The sequence below is a fragment of the Fulmarus glacialis genome, unplaced genomic scaffold, assembly GCF_000690835.1.
Source record: "Fulmarus glacialis isolate BGI_N327 unplaced genomic scaffold, ASM69083v1 scaffold37151, whole genome shotgun sequence".
NCBI lineage: Eukaryota > Metazoa > Chordata > Aves > Procellariiformes > Procellariidae > Fulmarus > Fulmarus glacialis.
Genome location: NW_009192932.1, coordinates 1 through 13,295, shown reverse-complemented (window position 1 = coordinate 13,295; position 13,295 = coordinate 1). Strand labels below are relative to the sequence as shown.

At 40.6% G+C, this 13,295-nt stretch overlaps 1 protein-coding gene across 1 annotated transcript in view; it reads right to left on the bottom strand.

Moving 5' to 3' along the window:
* Positions 1-13,278, bottom strand: part of RNASEH2B (ribonuclease H2, subunit B) — a 38,814-nt gene extending 25,536 nt beyond the window's left edge. The window contains exons 1-2 of the mRNA XM_009587260.1: positions 13,215-13,278; positions 497-568 (exon numbers count right to left, since the gene is read on the bottom strand). Of these exons, the coding sequence (XP_009585555.1) occupies positions 497-568; positions 13,215-13,278 (136 nt within the window). The remainder of the gene's footprint in view (positions 1-496; positions 569-13,214) is intronic.
* Between the last annotated feature and the right edge of the window lie 17 nt (positions 13,279-13,295).

Genomic DNA, 13,295 nt, shown 5'->3' with positions numbered 1-13,295 from the left:
GGTCTTTCCAACGTATTTTGAATTCAAAGTGCCTCATCATCTATTAACGAGAAAAGAGACACCACCACTTGGACCAGCGAAAGAAGAAAATTCGATTTAAAAATGAAAAGACTCACAAAGCTTTATAAGTATAACTGAATCACTTCTTCTAACTCTATTTATTTTACAGCATAAGATGAATGCTATGAAGCCTAAATTTGGATTAAAAAAAAGCCCAGGCTCAACACCCAACACTGTAAGCTCCCCAAAACTAATGCACTTAAAAACAGAACTTAAATTACACCTCTTTTTTGTGCTGCCAATATTCCTGATGAATAAACAGTTCAACCAATTAAAATTATAAAAGAAATCCTAAACGTTTGCACAGCATTAACTATCTGGCATCACCAACAGTATCTTTGGCACGTAAGACTTACACTATCATCATTATTTCAGCTTGTAAAATATGAATCTTTTGGTAGTGGAGGGAATCAACCAGAACATTTCCAAAACTTGCCTGTGCTTGGATTGCGCAGTTTTGTAAATAAAGGTTCGCTGTCAGGTGTCTTAGGGGGGTCAGTAGCAGCCTCTGTGGGGGGAGACGAAAAAGTTATGAACTTGTAAATTGAGACGTATTTAACACTCTGCCATGCTTCTCCAAGACATTCAGAATTAATTAGATTGACACTATTTGAAAACTCACGTATTTTCTGCCTGAAAGTCACATGCCTCAGCCCAAATTCATCGTACCTGATCAAGGCACCTAAATTATGATTCCAGACTTCCTGGCACTCTCTATCTGCCACAGGAAAGATATGCACCTGGGGATGATTTAGATTTTGAAAACACTTCCCCCTAGAGAGCTTCAGGCAAGAGAGCTCCTAAGTTTGACATCTCAGTTAAGTGAGATGAACTGATATGTTGCCCTGATTAGTCCCAAAGACAATGAGAATGCTTTGGTAAGTTAGGCCAAGCACAGTGTGGACATTAAGATGTTAAAAGTGCAAAAGGTAAAATATTTGTGGGAAGAAACAGTGGTCCTCTAAAGCTTTCAGGAAGTCAGATTATGCAGAAATATGGGGCAGGAATTGTCTGAGTGGTTGTTACTTCTGTGAAAAATATGCACACTTGTTTATCTGTTATGCATAATCTTAAAAAATAAAGAGTGCATTTAATTCCCCCCACAGGAAAAAGAAGCTGAGAGAATATAGCACCTCTGGCTTAAGCCTCTGACAGTTTTCCCTTTTCTGTGTCTTTAAGCAAAAAAAGACAAAAAGCAGAGCCACAAAAGTACAATTTCTCTATGAAATTAAAAAAAAAAATTAGAAAGGAAACAGCTCCCACAAGGATGCTGATTCAAGCCTGAAAAAACATCTATAAGGATCCCCAGTTAATTATATTCTATCCACCTTTTTAACATATTTATGAAAACAACTTTCCACATCTGAGTTAAGAGCAACATGACAGCATCATCTTTCTTAGCTTGCACACTGCCAGTTCTGTCCCAATTCCTTTCATACAGGTATTCATCAGAGCAAGGAAAATTACTAAAGCATTTCACATACATAACCAGTGTCCAGACCCCAGAGAATGGACTGACAGGGAGCAGGCTGACGTTTGCATTACGGTGCTGCTAAGGAAAGCAGAGAGGAGCAGCAGAGGCGGGCTGCACAGCTATTCACGAGCGAGGCTGTTGGAAGAAACAGAAGTACCACACGGTACTTCCCCTTTCAGCAGCATCCAGGAGGTTTGCGGAGAGGGAGATAGCACAGTTCTTTTCTATGGAAAACAGGGAAGTAGGAACCTCAAGTACAACCAAAAACAGTTGTCCTCCACTCTGGCCGAAAGCCTAACCCCAACACATCTGGAAAGGACAGGTGGACTTCTCACAGGCTGTTCACTGGCACCTCAGTGGCAAAAAAAAGCCCCAAATAACCCTCATCTTTCACATTCACTCCTGGTTACTCAGTTGTGTCACAAACAGAAATTGCCCAGATAAAGACATAAGCAGGGCTTAAAAAGCAAGTGCATTTTGTGATAAAGTGTTGGAGGATAATAGTTCTCAGAGCAGTTCAGAGAATTTACAGTCATTTTCCTCCCCTGAATTTTTAGCTGAGTCTTCAGGTGGCTTGAAAAAGTGCATTAAAAAGTTTCAATATAAGTTGAGGGTTTTTAATGGAAAAAGTCCGTATTTGCTAGCCAGATTTGCTTCATATGCTGATACATAAACATACATGGTTGTCAAGCTACATTTGTCCTGGCAAAGGCAAACTTCAAATTTCTAGAGCTGTGTATATTTCAATTCTTGACCACAGTTTAACATTAGTGTATTTTTTGTTACTTTTTTAAACACTACAGTGACTAATGACAGTGAAAGAAACACACTGCCTGTGTTTACTTTGACGTGTTTCACACGAATATGTTAAAATATACACACTAAATGTGAGTTTCAAAATTTAAAAGAAAAAGCAAAACAAAAAAAAACCCAAAGGAACTTTTAGCGCTCACTTGCTCTGCTTTCTTCATGCATAGATTTATGAACACTGGGAATGAGTCCAGCTAAGCCTTAAGTTGCATCTTGTATAACGTGAACAAATTAAGTAGACAATCCTTCCTAATGTAGCTGTTTTTAATGAAGTTCACATCTTTATTCAGTTGATATGTTCTTTTCCTAATCTTTTAGTAACATACTGAATTTATCCATCCCCGCTAAGCCTGGGAGACACCTGCACTTAGGGAGCACTGAGTGTAACAAACCCAAGGGATACAGTGTTCCATCTCTTCCTCATCAATCCTCTACCTTCCCAATCCAGCTAACTGCCCTCCATCACTAAGGCCTACTCCATGCTATCCCAGGCTCAGCACCCTCTGTTATGCCCCTTTGCATATGCAGCCTGGCCCTGCAGCTGCCTTGGCTCAGCCAGTAGCTCTTCCCCATGTGAAGAGAAGCACAGCTCTGCCCATTTAGTTCTTTGGTCCTCCCCAAGCTCCATGGGATTCATCACTGCACAGAGGACAGTGGTGATCACACTCTAATGAACAGTTGCAGCCCTCAGTCCCAGTATCTCGTGCTGATGGGATCAGAGTATTCGTCACATTCTCCACACAGCTACCACAGCAGATGGTTTACCAGAAGGGATACACACGTGCACACACACAAGAAGAACGGAGGAGTGGGCAAAGGCAAAAGTAGTTTCTCTGAGTTTCTTTTACCCTCAGTTTCCTCAAAATGTAGGCAATACCCCACTCCATTTCCAGGCGCATCTGAAGTATATTTTTGTTACAGATTGGCTCTACTAGATGTCAAGTTCGCAGATAAAGAGAGGCAATTGGGAGAATGCCTGCTTGGAAAACTGAATGCAATGCTAACGTGGCCTTAAGGGCGAAGAAGGCCCTATTTATCTGAATTTAAACACTTCATGACTAGGAAAATGCTGACCAAGGGACTTTTGAAGTTAGGTGTCCAAACCTAACTTTCCTTAGCCAGGAAAGGTAACTGGATTTCTTTAATGTCATTACATTTATCAGTCCTTGTATTTGGGCAAGGATCTCTTACACTAAATAAATAAAGACTTCTTAAAAAGCAGTACTGTAGCAATTTTCTAGCAAAACTAAGAGTTAAACTAGGTGGTTTTTTTGGGGGTTTTTTTTTGGTTTTAAGATTCACATCCAGATAAGAAATAATCTTACAAAAAATAAGCAGACAAAAGGGACATTACAGGAAGAGTTTTTTTGTTAAATCCTAAAGGAAATCCTAAAGATTGCCACTACACTTACTACAACAGTATCCATAGCTCAGCCCTGAGAAACTCGTTCATCTACAAGAACAGCAAGTGAGAGACGTAAGACCTTTCTGAGTATTATACTCTTTACCAACTGTCTTGCAGCTGTAAGCTGCACGTCACACACAGTCAGTACAGGTCAGCTTACTAACAGATGTGCTAGTACAGAACGCTATTCTCCTAGGACAATATTCACTACAAGGATACAAAAAACTGGTACAAAGGTACAGAGGGGCTCAATTAATCCTGTCCCAAGGAGGCATCTCAATTAGCAAGCCACTCTAAATTGCCAGGGAAGACAGATGACAGGCACTTCCAGGAGGCAGCTGAATCCACCTTAAAGCCTAAACCCACCTGTATCATCCCCTGCAAGTATATGCCTCTGTCTCCATTGATCTTACAGACACCTCCAGCAACACAGAATGAATCCAGATGCAGTACCGCTACAGCTATAGCAGAGGAGGGAGTTCTGAGGTAAGCACAATGCAGGACAATTAAATGCCAACACTGGGCTGGTAAGTATGTCTACTTTGCTTAAGCTATAGTCTACTGTTCATTCATTATTAACCAAATCACACAAAGTCCATCTAAAAATGTGGGTGATACATCCATCAGTTGTACTGGAGTCTACAGGCAGAACCTCAAAATCCTGAAGCTTAGTGAAAGAGACTATAAAAGCTTAAACGAAGCTTTCCATTACAGAAAAGGAGAAAAGCCTATCGTATTTCGTGGAGGTCAGACATACAACCAGGCAAATTCTATAAAATATATAAACAGAACAAAGTGAAAATGAACCAGCTGTCAAAGGATTTCTGGCAATAATTTCTTCTACAATGGACAGATATGAGGCACTAATGAATCTGGCCATAAAAAAAAAAAGTGTGAGCTGGTACAGCAACACGATAAATTGGAAAAGAACATAAAACTCCCACTAAGATCTATGAAACTGTTATGGATGATGCAAGGTCTATTCACCTTTTTTTTTTTTTTAAATCGCTTATAGAATACTATATATAACAGACTAATATCAAGTTATATGGAATTCCCATGCAAGAAGCTGCCAGCCAAGCAAGCAAAAAGGCTGTAAATATCTGTCAATTGCGTAAGAGGAAAAAACCCTCTGAGAGCACAAATTTCCCTACCACCATCACCCTGCAAAAAACCAGGATTATTTAAAAGTCTGGAAATATAAAGTTAAGATTTCATTTAAAAACAGATATTAAACCATACGTCACCTACACAAGTCTTTTTCCATTCCCTTCTTAACTTCTAACCATGCACGAAAGGTGTGTCAGATGAAGACATTATGATGGAGCCCATTAAATGGACATTTTATGGAAGACCTTAAACTATGTAGCCTAAGGGAACAGATATGTTAGATCTAATAATCATTTTATTTATGTTCTTTTTAGAATCAGTCAACCTGAAGTAAGTGGTTTTAATTCAGTGCCTGTGTCCCCTGTCCTGAAAAAAGCCCAGAGAAAATTAACTAGTAAGTCCAGTACTTTGTATCACCCAAACTTTTGACCATTTTTGTAAGTTACAAGGTAATTAACTATTAGCATAATAAATGAATTCAGGTACGCACAGACTGAGGATACAGTTTACTGAATGGCTTCAAATGACCAAAGATCACAGGCCATTGAAAAGCGCAGTCCTGAGGTCCCCACCTCTGGTCCCTCCCTGTTGCACATCTCTGCTGCTTTCTTTCCAACAAAACTAGCAATCTTGTGGCCACACAACAAGTTGGCTCAGTTCACTGATGCAGCTGAGAAATAACCAGTCACAAAAAAGAAGTACTAATTTTCACCCAGATCATAAGCTGTTCTCACTCACCATATGGTTACATGATCACCGGACCAAAGGGACAGAACCCATGGCAGGAGCAGACGGCATAGAATATAACCTACTCTATATGTGACACTGAGGTCTTTGACCAGTGTAAGCTGATTAGAAGACTAGATCGTATGTGACTTTACAGAGGCGGGAAAGCAAGAGATGAGCCACAAGACTACATTGTTGCTTCCTTGGCTCACAATACTCTCAGGGAAGTACTAATTGGCGCACAGCTCGATTTACCTCTGCAAACAGCCTCTTTTGCAGGTGCTTACATATAAGGTATGGCTTTGCACTTGAACACACTTGATTTTTGGAAGTATCTTCTTAGTTGTTACTCAGTTATGTTAACTTGATGTTACCTCACCACCTTTCCCTCTCCTTGACCACACATAGTACTAGCTTCAGTAAGGGGACTTCTGCCATGCCTGTTGTAAAAAATAGAATGGTTATCAGTTTGTAATCACAGCATTTATTATTTGGTGCCCTAAGAAAATAACGTTTAATGTGACGTAACTTACACCCCTCAAAGGCTCCCACTTCACCTGAAAATCCTACGATAAAACACAATGATATCTAAAAATGGCACTGATTTCTATCTTGAGCGAAACTTCACATGGAAATGCTACTAGATGGTTTGAGTGGCCTTTTGCTCCAATACACAGCTACGCAATACAGCTACATATAAAGACTTCTGCCTGAGAGCATCTTTTGGCTTCCCCTTATGCTGGCACAGTTCACTTCTTAGGCCAAAAAAACATATTCATGGACTCACTGGCAGCAATGGACAGTACTAATTCATCCGTTACTGAAATCTAGATGCTAGGCAGATCATGCAGGGGTTTGAGCTGAATGAAGGAGAGGTCAATCTTGAGAAATTCAAGAACAGGTTATCACTTGAAAGGATAAAAACTTCAGATTTCCCTTCTCAATATTTATAGGGTCAACACTGGTGCAGCTGTATTACTGGCTGAATCAGCCCTATTCCCATGTGCAGAGAGGCCTAAGTTGGCATAAGTTGGTCTCTTCGAAGCCAGATGGCAGAAAGCAGAAGTAGGAGATGGTGTTACACATTAAAACATCTCTTTTCAGTTATTTTATTTGCTATGCTTCCTTCTGGCTCCTTAGCTTGCCAGTTATATCTGCTTTATACACAGCTGAGCTCAGTATGCCTTTTAAGAGATGACATATAAGAAATGGTACAAATTACCTGCAGGCAAAAGGCTTTGTTCAGGAGATGCAAATGCCAATTTAGGGGGAGGTGAAGTAAAATATGCCCACAGAGTGCTAACTTCTAAAATAAGCGCATTCACATTCACCTTATTAAAAAGGTATATAAATATGTGCACATATTTTATATAAACTTTCTAATGTTTTAAGTCAGCTGTTAAAAAACATACATATTTGTTTATTGCAAACATTATTTCCAAGTTCTTTATCTAAATTATTATGGAAGTATTAACGTTCAAGTATTCTTCTCAATTTTGACATTCATTACAACTTCTGAATCAAGCTCCTTAACAGCCCAGCAGTGTAGTCTATTTTGTAGCAGATAAACTGAACTGGTTTTTAAATGCTAAATAAAAGCATGTATCAAAGCATTAAGTGCAAGGTGCAAGAATGGGAAAAAAAAAAAAACCCAAACCTGCCTACTTCAGATTTTAAAGCAAACTATTTTTATGCATTAAGTATTCCACAGCTTCTTTTGCTATGACATCTTCTTTCAATATGACCCAAAATTTTCAAGTCAAATGCTTCCTCTGTTGTTGCACGGAGACAAAAGTTCCTCAGTCTCATTTGAAAGAACGAAGGATTAATTTAATGTGTGCTGATGCCCTATGGTTTGGCATCACAGTCCACTTATTTCTGCCTCCATCTGACTTTTGGCATATATGAAATTTGTTCAAACAACTCGCCAAGTCTAATGTGAAACTGCTCCTTTTATTTTTAAATAAGTAATTCCTAAAAATAATAGGATTGTTAAATTTCCTCCCCCCCCTTGCAATGCTTCCAGTGCTATTCATATGGCAGTTCCCGTAAAACAATAAAAAAGCTAATCAATTTACTGTTTAAGAAAACAGCAGACTGAAAAAATGTAGTCAACTAAACCTGTCTAAATCAGAAAAATAAAGGTTGAAAATAATTTTCAGCTTGCAGCTAACCCCTACTTCTTTTCCTAATACAGACAAATGCAGAACAAATTAAATACAGCAGTCTTAACTTTAGGTGTAGAGTGGAACACCAGACTTAGAAAACTGCCTTCAATTCCTGACCTCTTCGCTAAAACCAGTGAAGGATATAAATAGTTCCAGTTCTGACATAACACCTATCCCTGAGAAAGTGTACTGAAAAGAGACTGCCCTTCACACCCATCCTGTTAAGCAGCTAGTGTGATTTCGGTTGCTATTGGCAAGACCAGTTTGAAGCCATTACGTAAGAATTTTTATTTGTTATACAGAGGCCTAGATCAGATCTATGTCACGCACAGCAACTTTATCGCAGTATTTGAGGGTTTTCCAGAGCCCTGCCCTTAGAACCCTACAATTAGGTGTGGTCTCAGTATTATTTCTCTGTCTAGAAAATAATTTCTAGTTCTGATAATTTTCAGAGAAAACATTAAAAATGGTAATTCCATGGGCCCAACTCATAAAGCAAGTAGAAACTTCCTATATGCACATTAAAAAAAAAATCACATTGGTTCAGATAGTAGGATGTTAAAAAAATGTACATGAATACTCAGTAAACACAGACAGAATCTCCTCTACTAAAGCACATCATTAGCAACTTTCTGGCTGCGAGATGGCCAGGTTTTAATTCTTAGGAGCTACTTGTTTTCCCTTGTACCTGTTCAGTAGCTAGACCAATACAACGAGAAGTTTGTATAGGAAGCTCTACATTCTCAAAGGTAAAGGGGGGCTCGGGTACATGGGTAACGTGACATTCCTGATTATCCAACTACTACGAGAAACGCAGAATAGCACAATATGGAAATGCAGCCACCCACCAATGAAGTCCATGTGGGTCCTTCAGGACTTATTAGCGCTTTGGTGTCTCTGTACCATGATTCCTCCAGAACTCCAGACTCGGGAGGTCTTCTTAACCATCGACATCAACTACCCTGCACAAAGCAAGTTCAGATCTGGATTTCCAGCCAAGCTAATAAAATCCCCTGGAACGTGGAGCACAGCACAGAAACACCCAAGTGGGTCTGCACAGAGCCAGCTTGGGTCCATCAGGACTTATTAGTTCAGACACTGTCTGAAAGCAGCTGCACTGCAAAGCTGGTCCTGGAAACAGCAGAGATGTGTTAACATGGCACAGCACTTGAACTAATAAACCATTAGTGCTGAGCTGAGTCTGCTCTAGGCCAAATCTGGTGCCTGTATATCCACAGCAGTTAATCTGCAACTGGAGAAACTGCCCAAAGAGTTGACCCTATTTCGAGCCCAGCACGCACAGCTCTACCCATACCTACATGCCCAAGTCTTCTGTTCTCATCACCTCCCTCCATATGACCAATCCCTCCATCTTCCCTTTTCCTGTTTGTTCATCGTTTTCTCTCTTGACTATTCACTTCCATTTCTCAACTTCCCGCTAAATGTCCATGATAAGGCTGCACAATGTACACCAACAGCTTCCAGCCTTTCAGGAGGTTCAAACTTGGTTACCACCCTCTCCTCATCCTACCTTTCAAACTTGGTTACCACCCTCTCCTCATCCTACCTTCTCCACCATACCAACACCTCCTAACTCCTCTCCCACTGACTTCTGGTTTCCCCTTTGTTCTGCTCTCGATTTTTCAATCCCTAACATAGGAACAATTATGCTTATAAAAACAAAAAAAAAGATGATTGTATCGGCATATCAAATCATCCTGCCTCCATGGGAAAAATACGTATCAGCAGAAACATCATCACAAGAGCGCTCACCAGGACAAGGGCAGGGAATTTCTGAAGGTAAAATTTGCTACCTCACCTAGAAGTTGCTTATCAGCCAGCCCAGATATGACTGTCTTCTCCCCTTCCTACTCTGACTTCCCTTGTGTGACTCTCCCATGCCAAACAGCCTGATTGTCTTGGTATGGCAAACGGCTGCTGAGAGCAAAGACTGTCATCAGGCTGCTGATAAGAACAGTGAATGAGGAAAGAATGCCATAGGAAAGAACGAGGGTAGGCAAAGACTGACTGAAATGAAGCACAGGGTGACTGGCCTGCTGACTGAACATGAACTCTGCCTCTCAGCTCAGGCAACTCCGCTCCCCCTTCCTTCCTTCACCCACCTCTATATTCCATGCAATTGCTGAACTGTGTGGTTTATAGCTCTGTCCTATGATGTGTAAGCATGAGATGGACACTAATGATCAAAGTTTTACAGTACTGGAAATACAACGGTAGAGTTAACCACTTGCAACAGGAAGTGACAGAGTCTGGCCCTCTAGAACAGTTCAAGAGGGCTGGGATAACACACATCATTGGTAAAACAACCACTCCAACTGCATTACTCCTCTAGCCATAATCATGACTTCAGCAAAGAACATGGGCAAGTTATACCTGACAGAAGAGATTCCTTGTTTCTGAGCTGTTTCCAGAACACTGAAATCAATATAAAAATTAAGAAATCAGAAACAAAATTGAAATTTATCTCCTCAGTCATCAAACATGCTCTGAACAGCTGAGCAGCAATTTATTGTCTGTGCAATGTAAGATAGTGTATAAATGTGGACCGAAACAAGGAAATTAGTAATAATTTTATAACCTTCAATACTAAAGCAGACAAGCATACTCTGCTCACTTTCTCTGCCAATTAGAAAATGAAATCTGCCTGCTTTTTAGCTGCTGTGTTCTAGGTATCAACCCGATGTTGTCAGTTGCTGAAGTCCAAATAAGAAAGAATCTCACCTTTCTCTTACATGTACTTTTTACACAGTTAAGTGTTTCTACATGTCACATAAGCACAGTCAGACTTGTGCAAAATCAGACAGATTCTCAGAACGATGTAATAACTAAGGAATTGGAGCAACACATGCATCACCATTCAGAATTCCAGCCATATCTTTGCCTTGTTCTAGGAAGCTTCTGTTGAACCTCTAACAGTCTGAATTATTGAAAAATACTGATACTTAAGACAGTAAGTTTCAGTTCTCATTGTTTTACTTCTGTACTTCTGACAGACCTCATTCTTTTTTAGACTAAGATATCGAGCGTCTTTGCAGAACTAGTCACCACCTCCATCCATACAGGAACTTTTAAGATGTCACAATCAAAGCAAGATGAATCCATGTGGAGATGCTATTAGGTTGTGTAGGATGGTATACATTATTAACCTTACAAGCTGTTGTAGCAGGCAGACTACCCAGGTGAGTTGTTCAAACTAACTTAAGCACTTGAAACCGGGACCTTAGAATGTGCCTTTATTACAAGAAAAGTTTTGGAGCTTCTTGCATAGCATTAAAACACACCTTGCTCCCTCCTCCCACTATGCACAGGATAATGGCCACAGACATAAGAAGATAAATAGGCTATTTAGACGTAGAAGATGTTGCTAGACTTATTAACAAATTGTATTAAACTCACATCCAGAACCAGATCCTGCAATTATTTACACCGGTCGTTTTTATGCATGTATGTAGCATAATGCCATGCGGGTATTATGAAGATATGAATTGCCATATGAATAAAATTTAAGATAGTCAAAAAAGAAGCGTTTTTTGATATAAATCCAACGGCATCCATCTTCATTCCTAAAAGTAATCAGGTCTTCCTACTACAAATTCCGCTAAACGGCCAATGAAGAACTTCAGAGATCCATGCAACAAAGCAGTTAAGAAATGCAAAACTTTGAAAAGCAATAGACGTTAACTTTAAAAATCTCTTTTCTGAAAAAAATGTTAAAACCAAACTAAAATCATTAAACCTACTTCATTTCAGCAGTCCTACTCATATGACTGGCAAGTCTCATCAGCCGTGGAGTTCTGAAATTATCAGCCACAGACTTTTTAAAAATCACTACATGCTTTGAGGTTCTACTAAGGCTTAATAAACTTTCTTACAGGTCTGGAGTACTATATAAATTCTGTCAGAGCTGTGCTGGCATAATTGGTAATACAAACTGTCTGGCTTCATGAAAGTTACAAGCTCTGGCTCCAATCCTGCAAACACTTACTGAAGAATTTAACTTACTGCACAGAATTGACTACTCATGCATAAGTTAAGCATATTTGTAAATATTTGCACAGTATGGACATCTGTTGGCATAGCCAGTCATCTGATACAAGATTCAGCTTTAAATCCTAGTCTGCAGAGTCAATATTAAAAAGACGGAATTCCTCACTTATAAATTCCTTTCTTAAGCATCAAGCATGTCAGATACCAAAGGGTGGAATTGAAAAGTTAAAACCAGAGGAAGAGAGCAATCAGTGAAATCATAACAATTGGTTCTGTTTCTCATGTAACTAGAGCAGCCTGGTTTCTTACAGATGCATGTCTCAAGACTGAGTTCCTGCCTTGTTTTCAACCTTTGCTGAACTAAGCTCTTGCTATACCTTTCCTTCAGTGGTGCCATTTATAGCATTTCTCACATCATCGCAGACATTTTCACACATCTCATAAAATTACTCCAAAGAGCTCCTCCTTTTTATCAGGTTTGGTTGAAATTAACACTCAAGTTTGGGGTGGGGTAAGAAATAGGCACAGTACAAAGCGGACCCACAGATAATTGTGGAAGTTGCATTTCCTTAGGAAATCAAACTAAAAAAAGCACTTATGAAATGCCTCCTTCCTCTTAGTGTCTTGGAGTTTGAGCACATCCTGTTTCACTCATCCTCTTTAACACAAAAACCTTTTGTGATCTGTGAATTTAAAATTCTAAAACCTGATACTAGGTAGAAATAAATGTAAAGGGGGAAAGCATCTTCCCATTTATTCAGCGTTAAGTGAGAGAAACTAAGCCTACACAGTGTTTGAGGCCTTGTGTATATTGCATCTGCAGAGCTGCCACGTGGAGGTCTGCATCTTTAGCCTATAGAGAGGAAGAGGTGAGGAGATCTCACTCTGGCTTAGGGCTTACTGTTTCCAAGGAGTTTGTTTTAAAGCTGAGGCTTAGGGTACTAAACCATTTCCTTCAAATAATGCAGGAATGGACTAAGGGGATGGAGGCAAGGTGAGCTGCTACCAGCAGGGAGACGACAACGAGGCTCTATCAGGGACCTCGGTGACAAGACCTTTCTACAGCTCCTCTCCCCAGGGCTGACATCGCGGTTTGCAAACCAGGGGCGAGCTGGCTTTTGGAAAACCCTAATGACACACCAAAATAAGACACACAGATGCCGTGAGGGAAACAGGGTCCCTGGAGAGGAGAAGGGGGGTACTCTGTAGGGCCTTGTGTTAAGGCTGTGTGTCAAAATGTCCTTACAACACCATGGCTGGGGCTGGCTGCACACAGCAGCCCAGAGATCTGCTCCAGCCCTCGCAGAAAGGCACCCGTCTCCTGCCCGAGCGACGGCCCAGCCCCGCCGCGATGCGGGCAAGCACCGCCAAGGCCAGTCAGCGGGGCGCGGTGGAGAATGAGAGATCGGCGCTGTGGCAGAGCCTGTCCCACCTCGGAGCCCCGCTGAGTTACCTGGTGCAATGAGCACCCACTGGCCAGGGTGCGCGTCCGCGGGACGCTGCTTCGCGCCGTGCATGCTCCGTACGCCCCGGC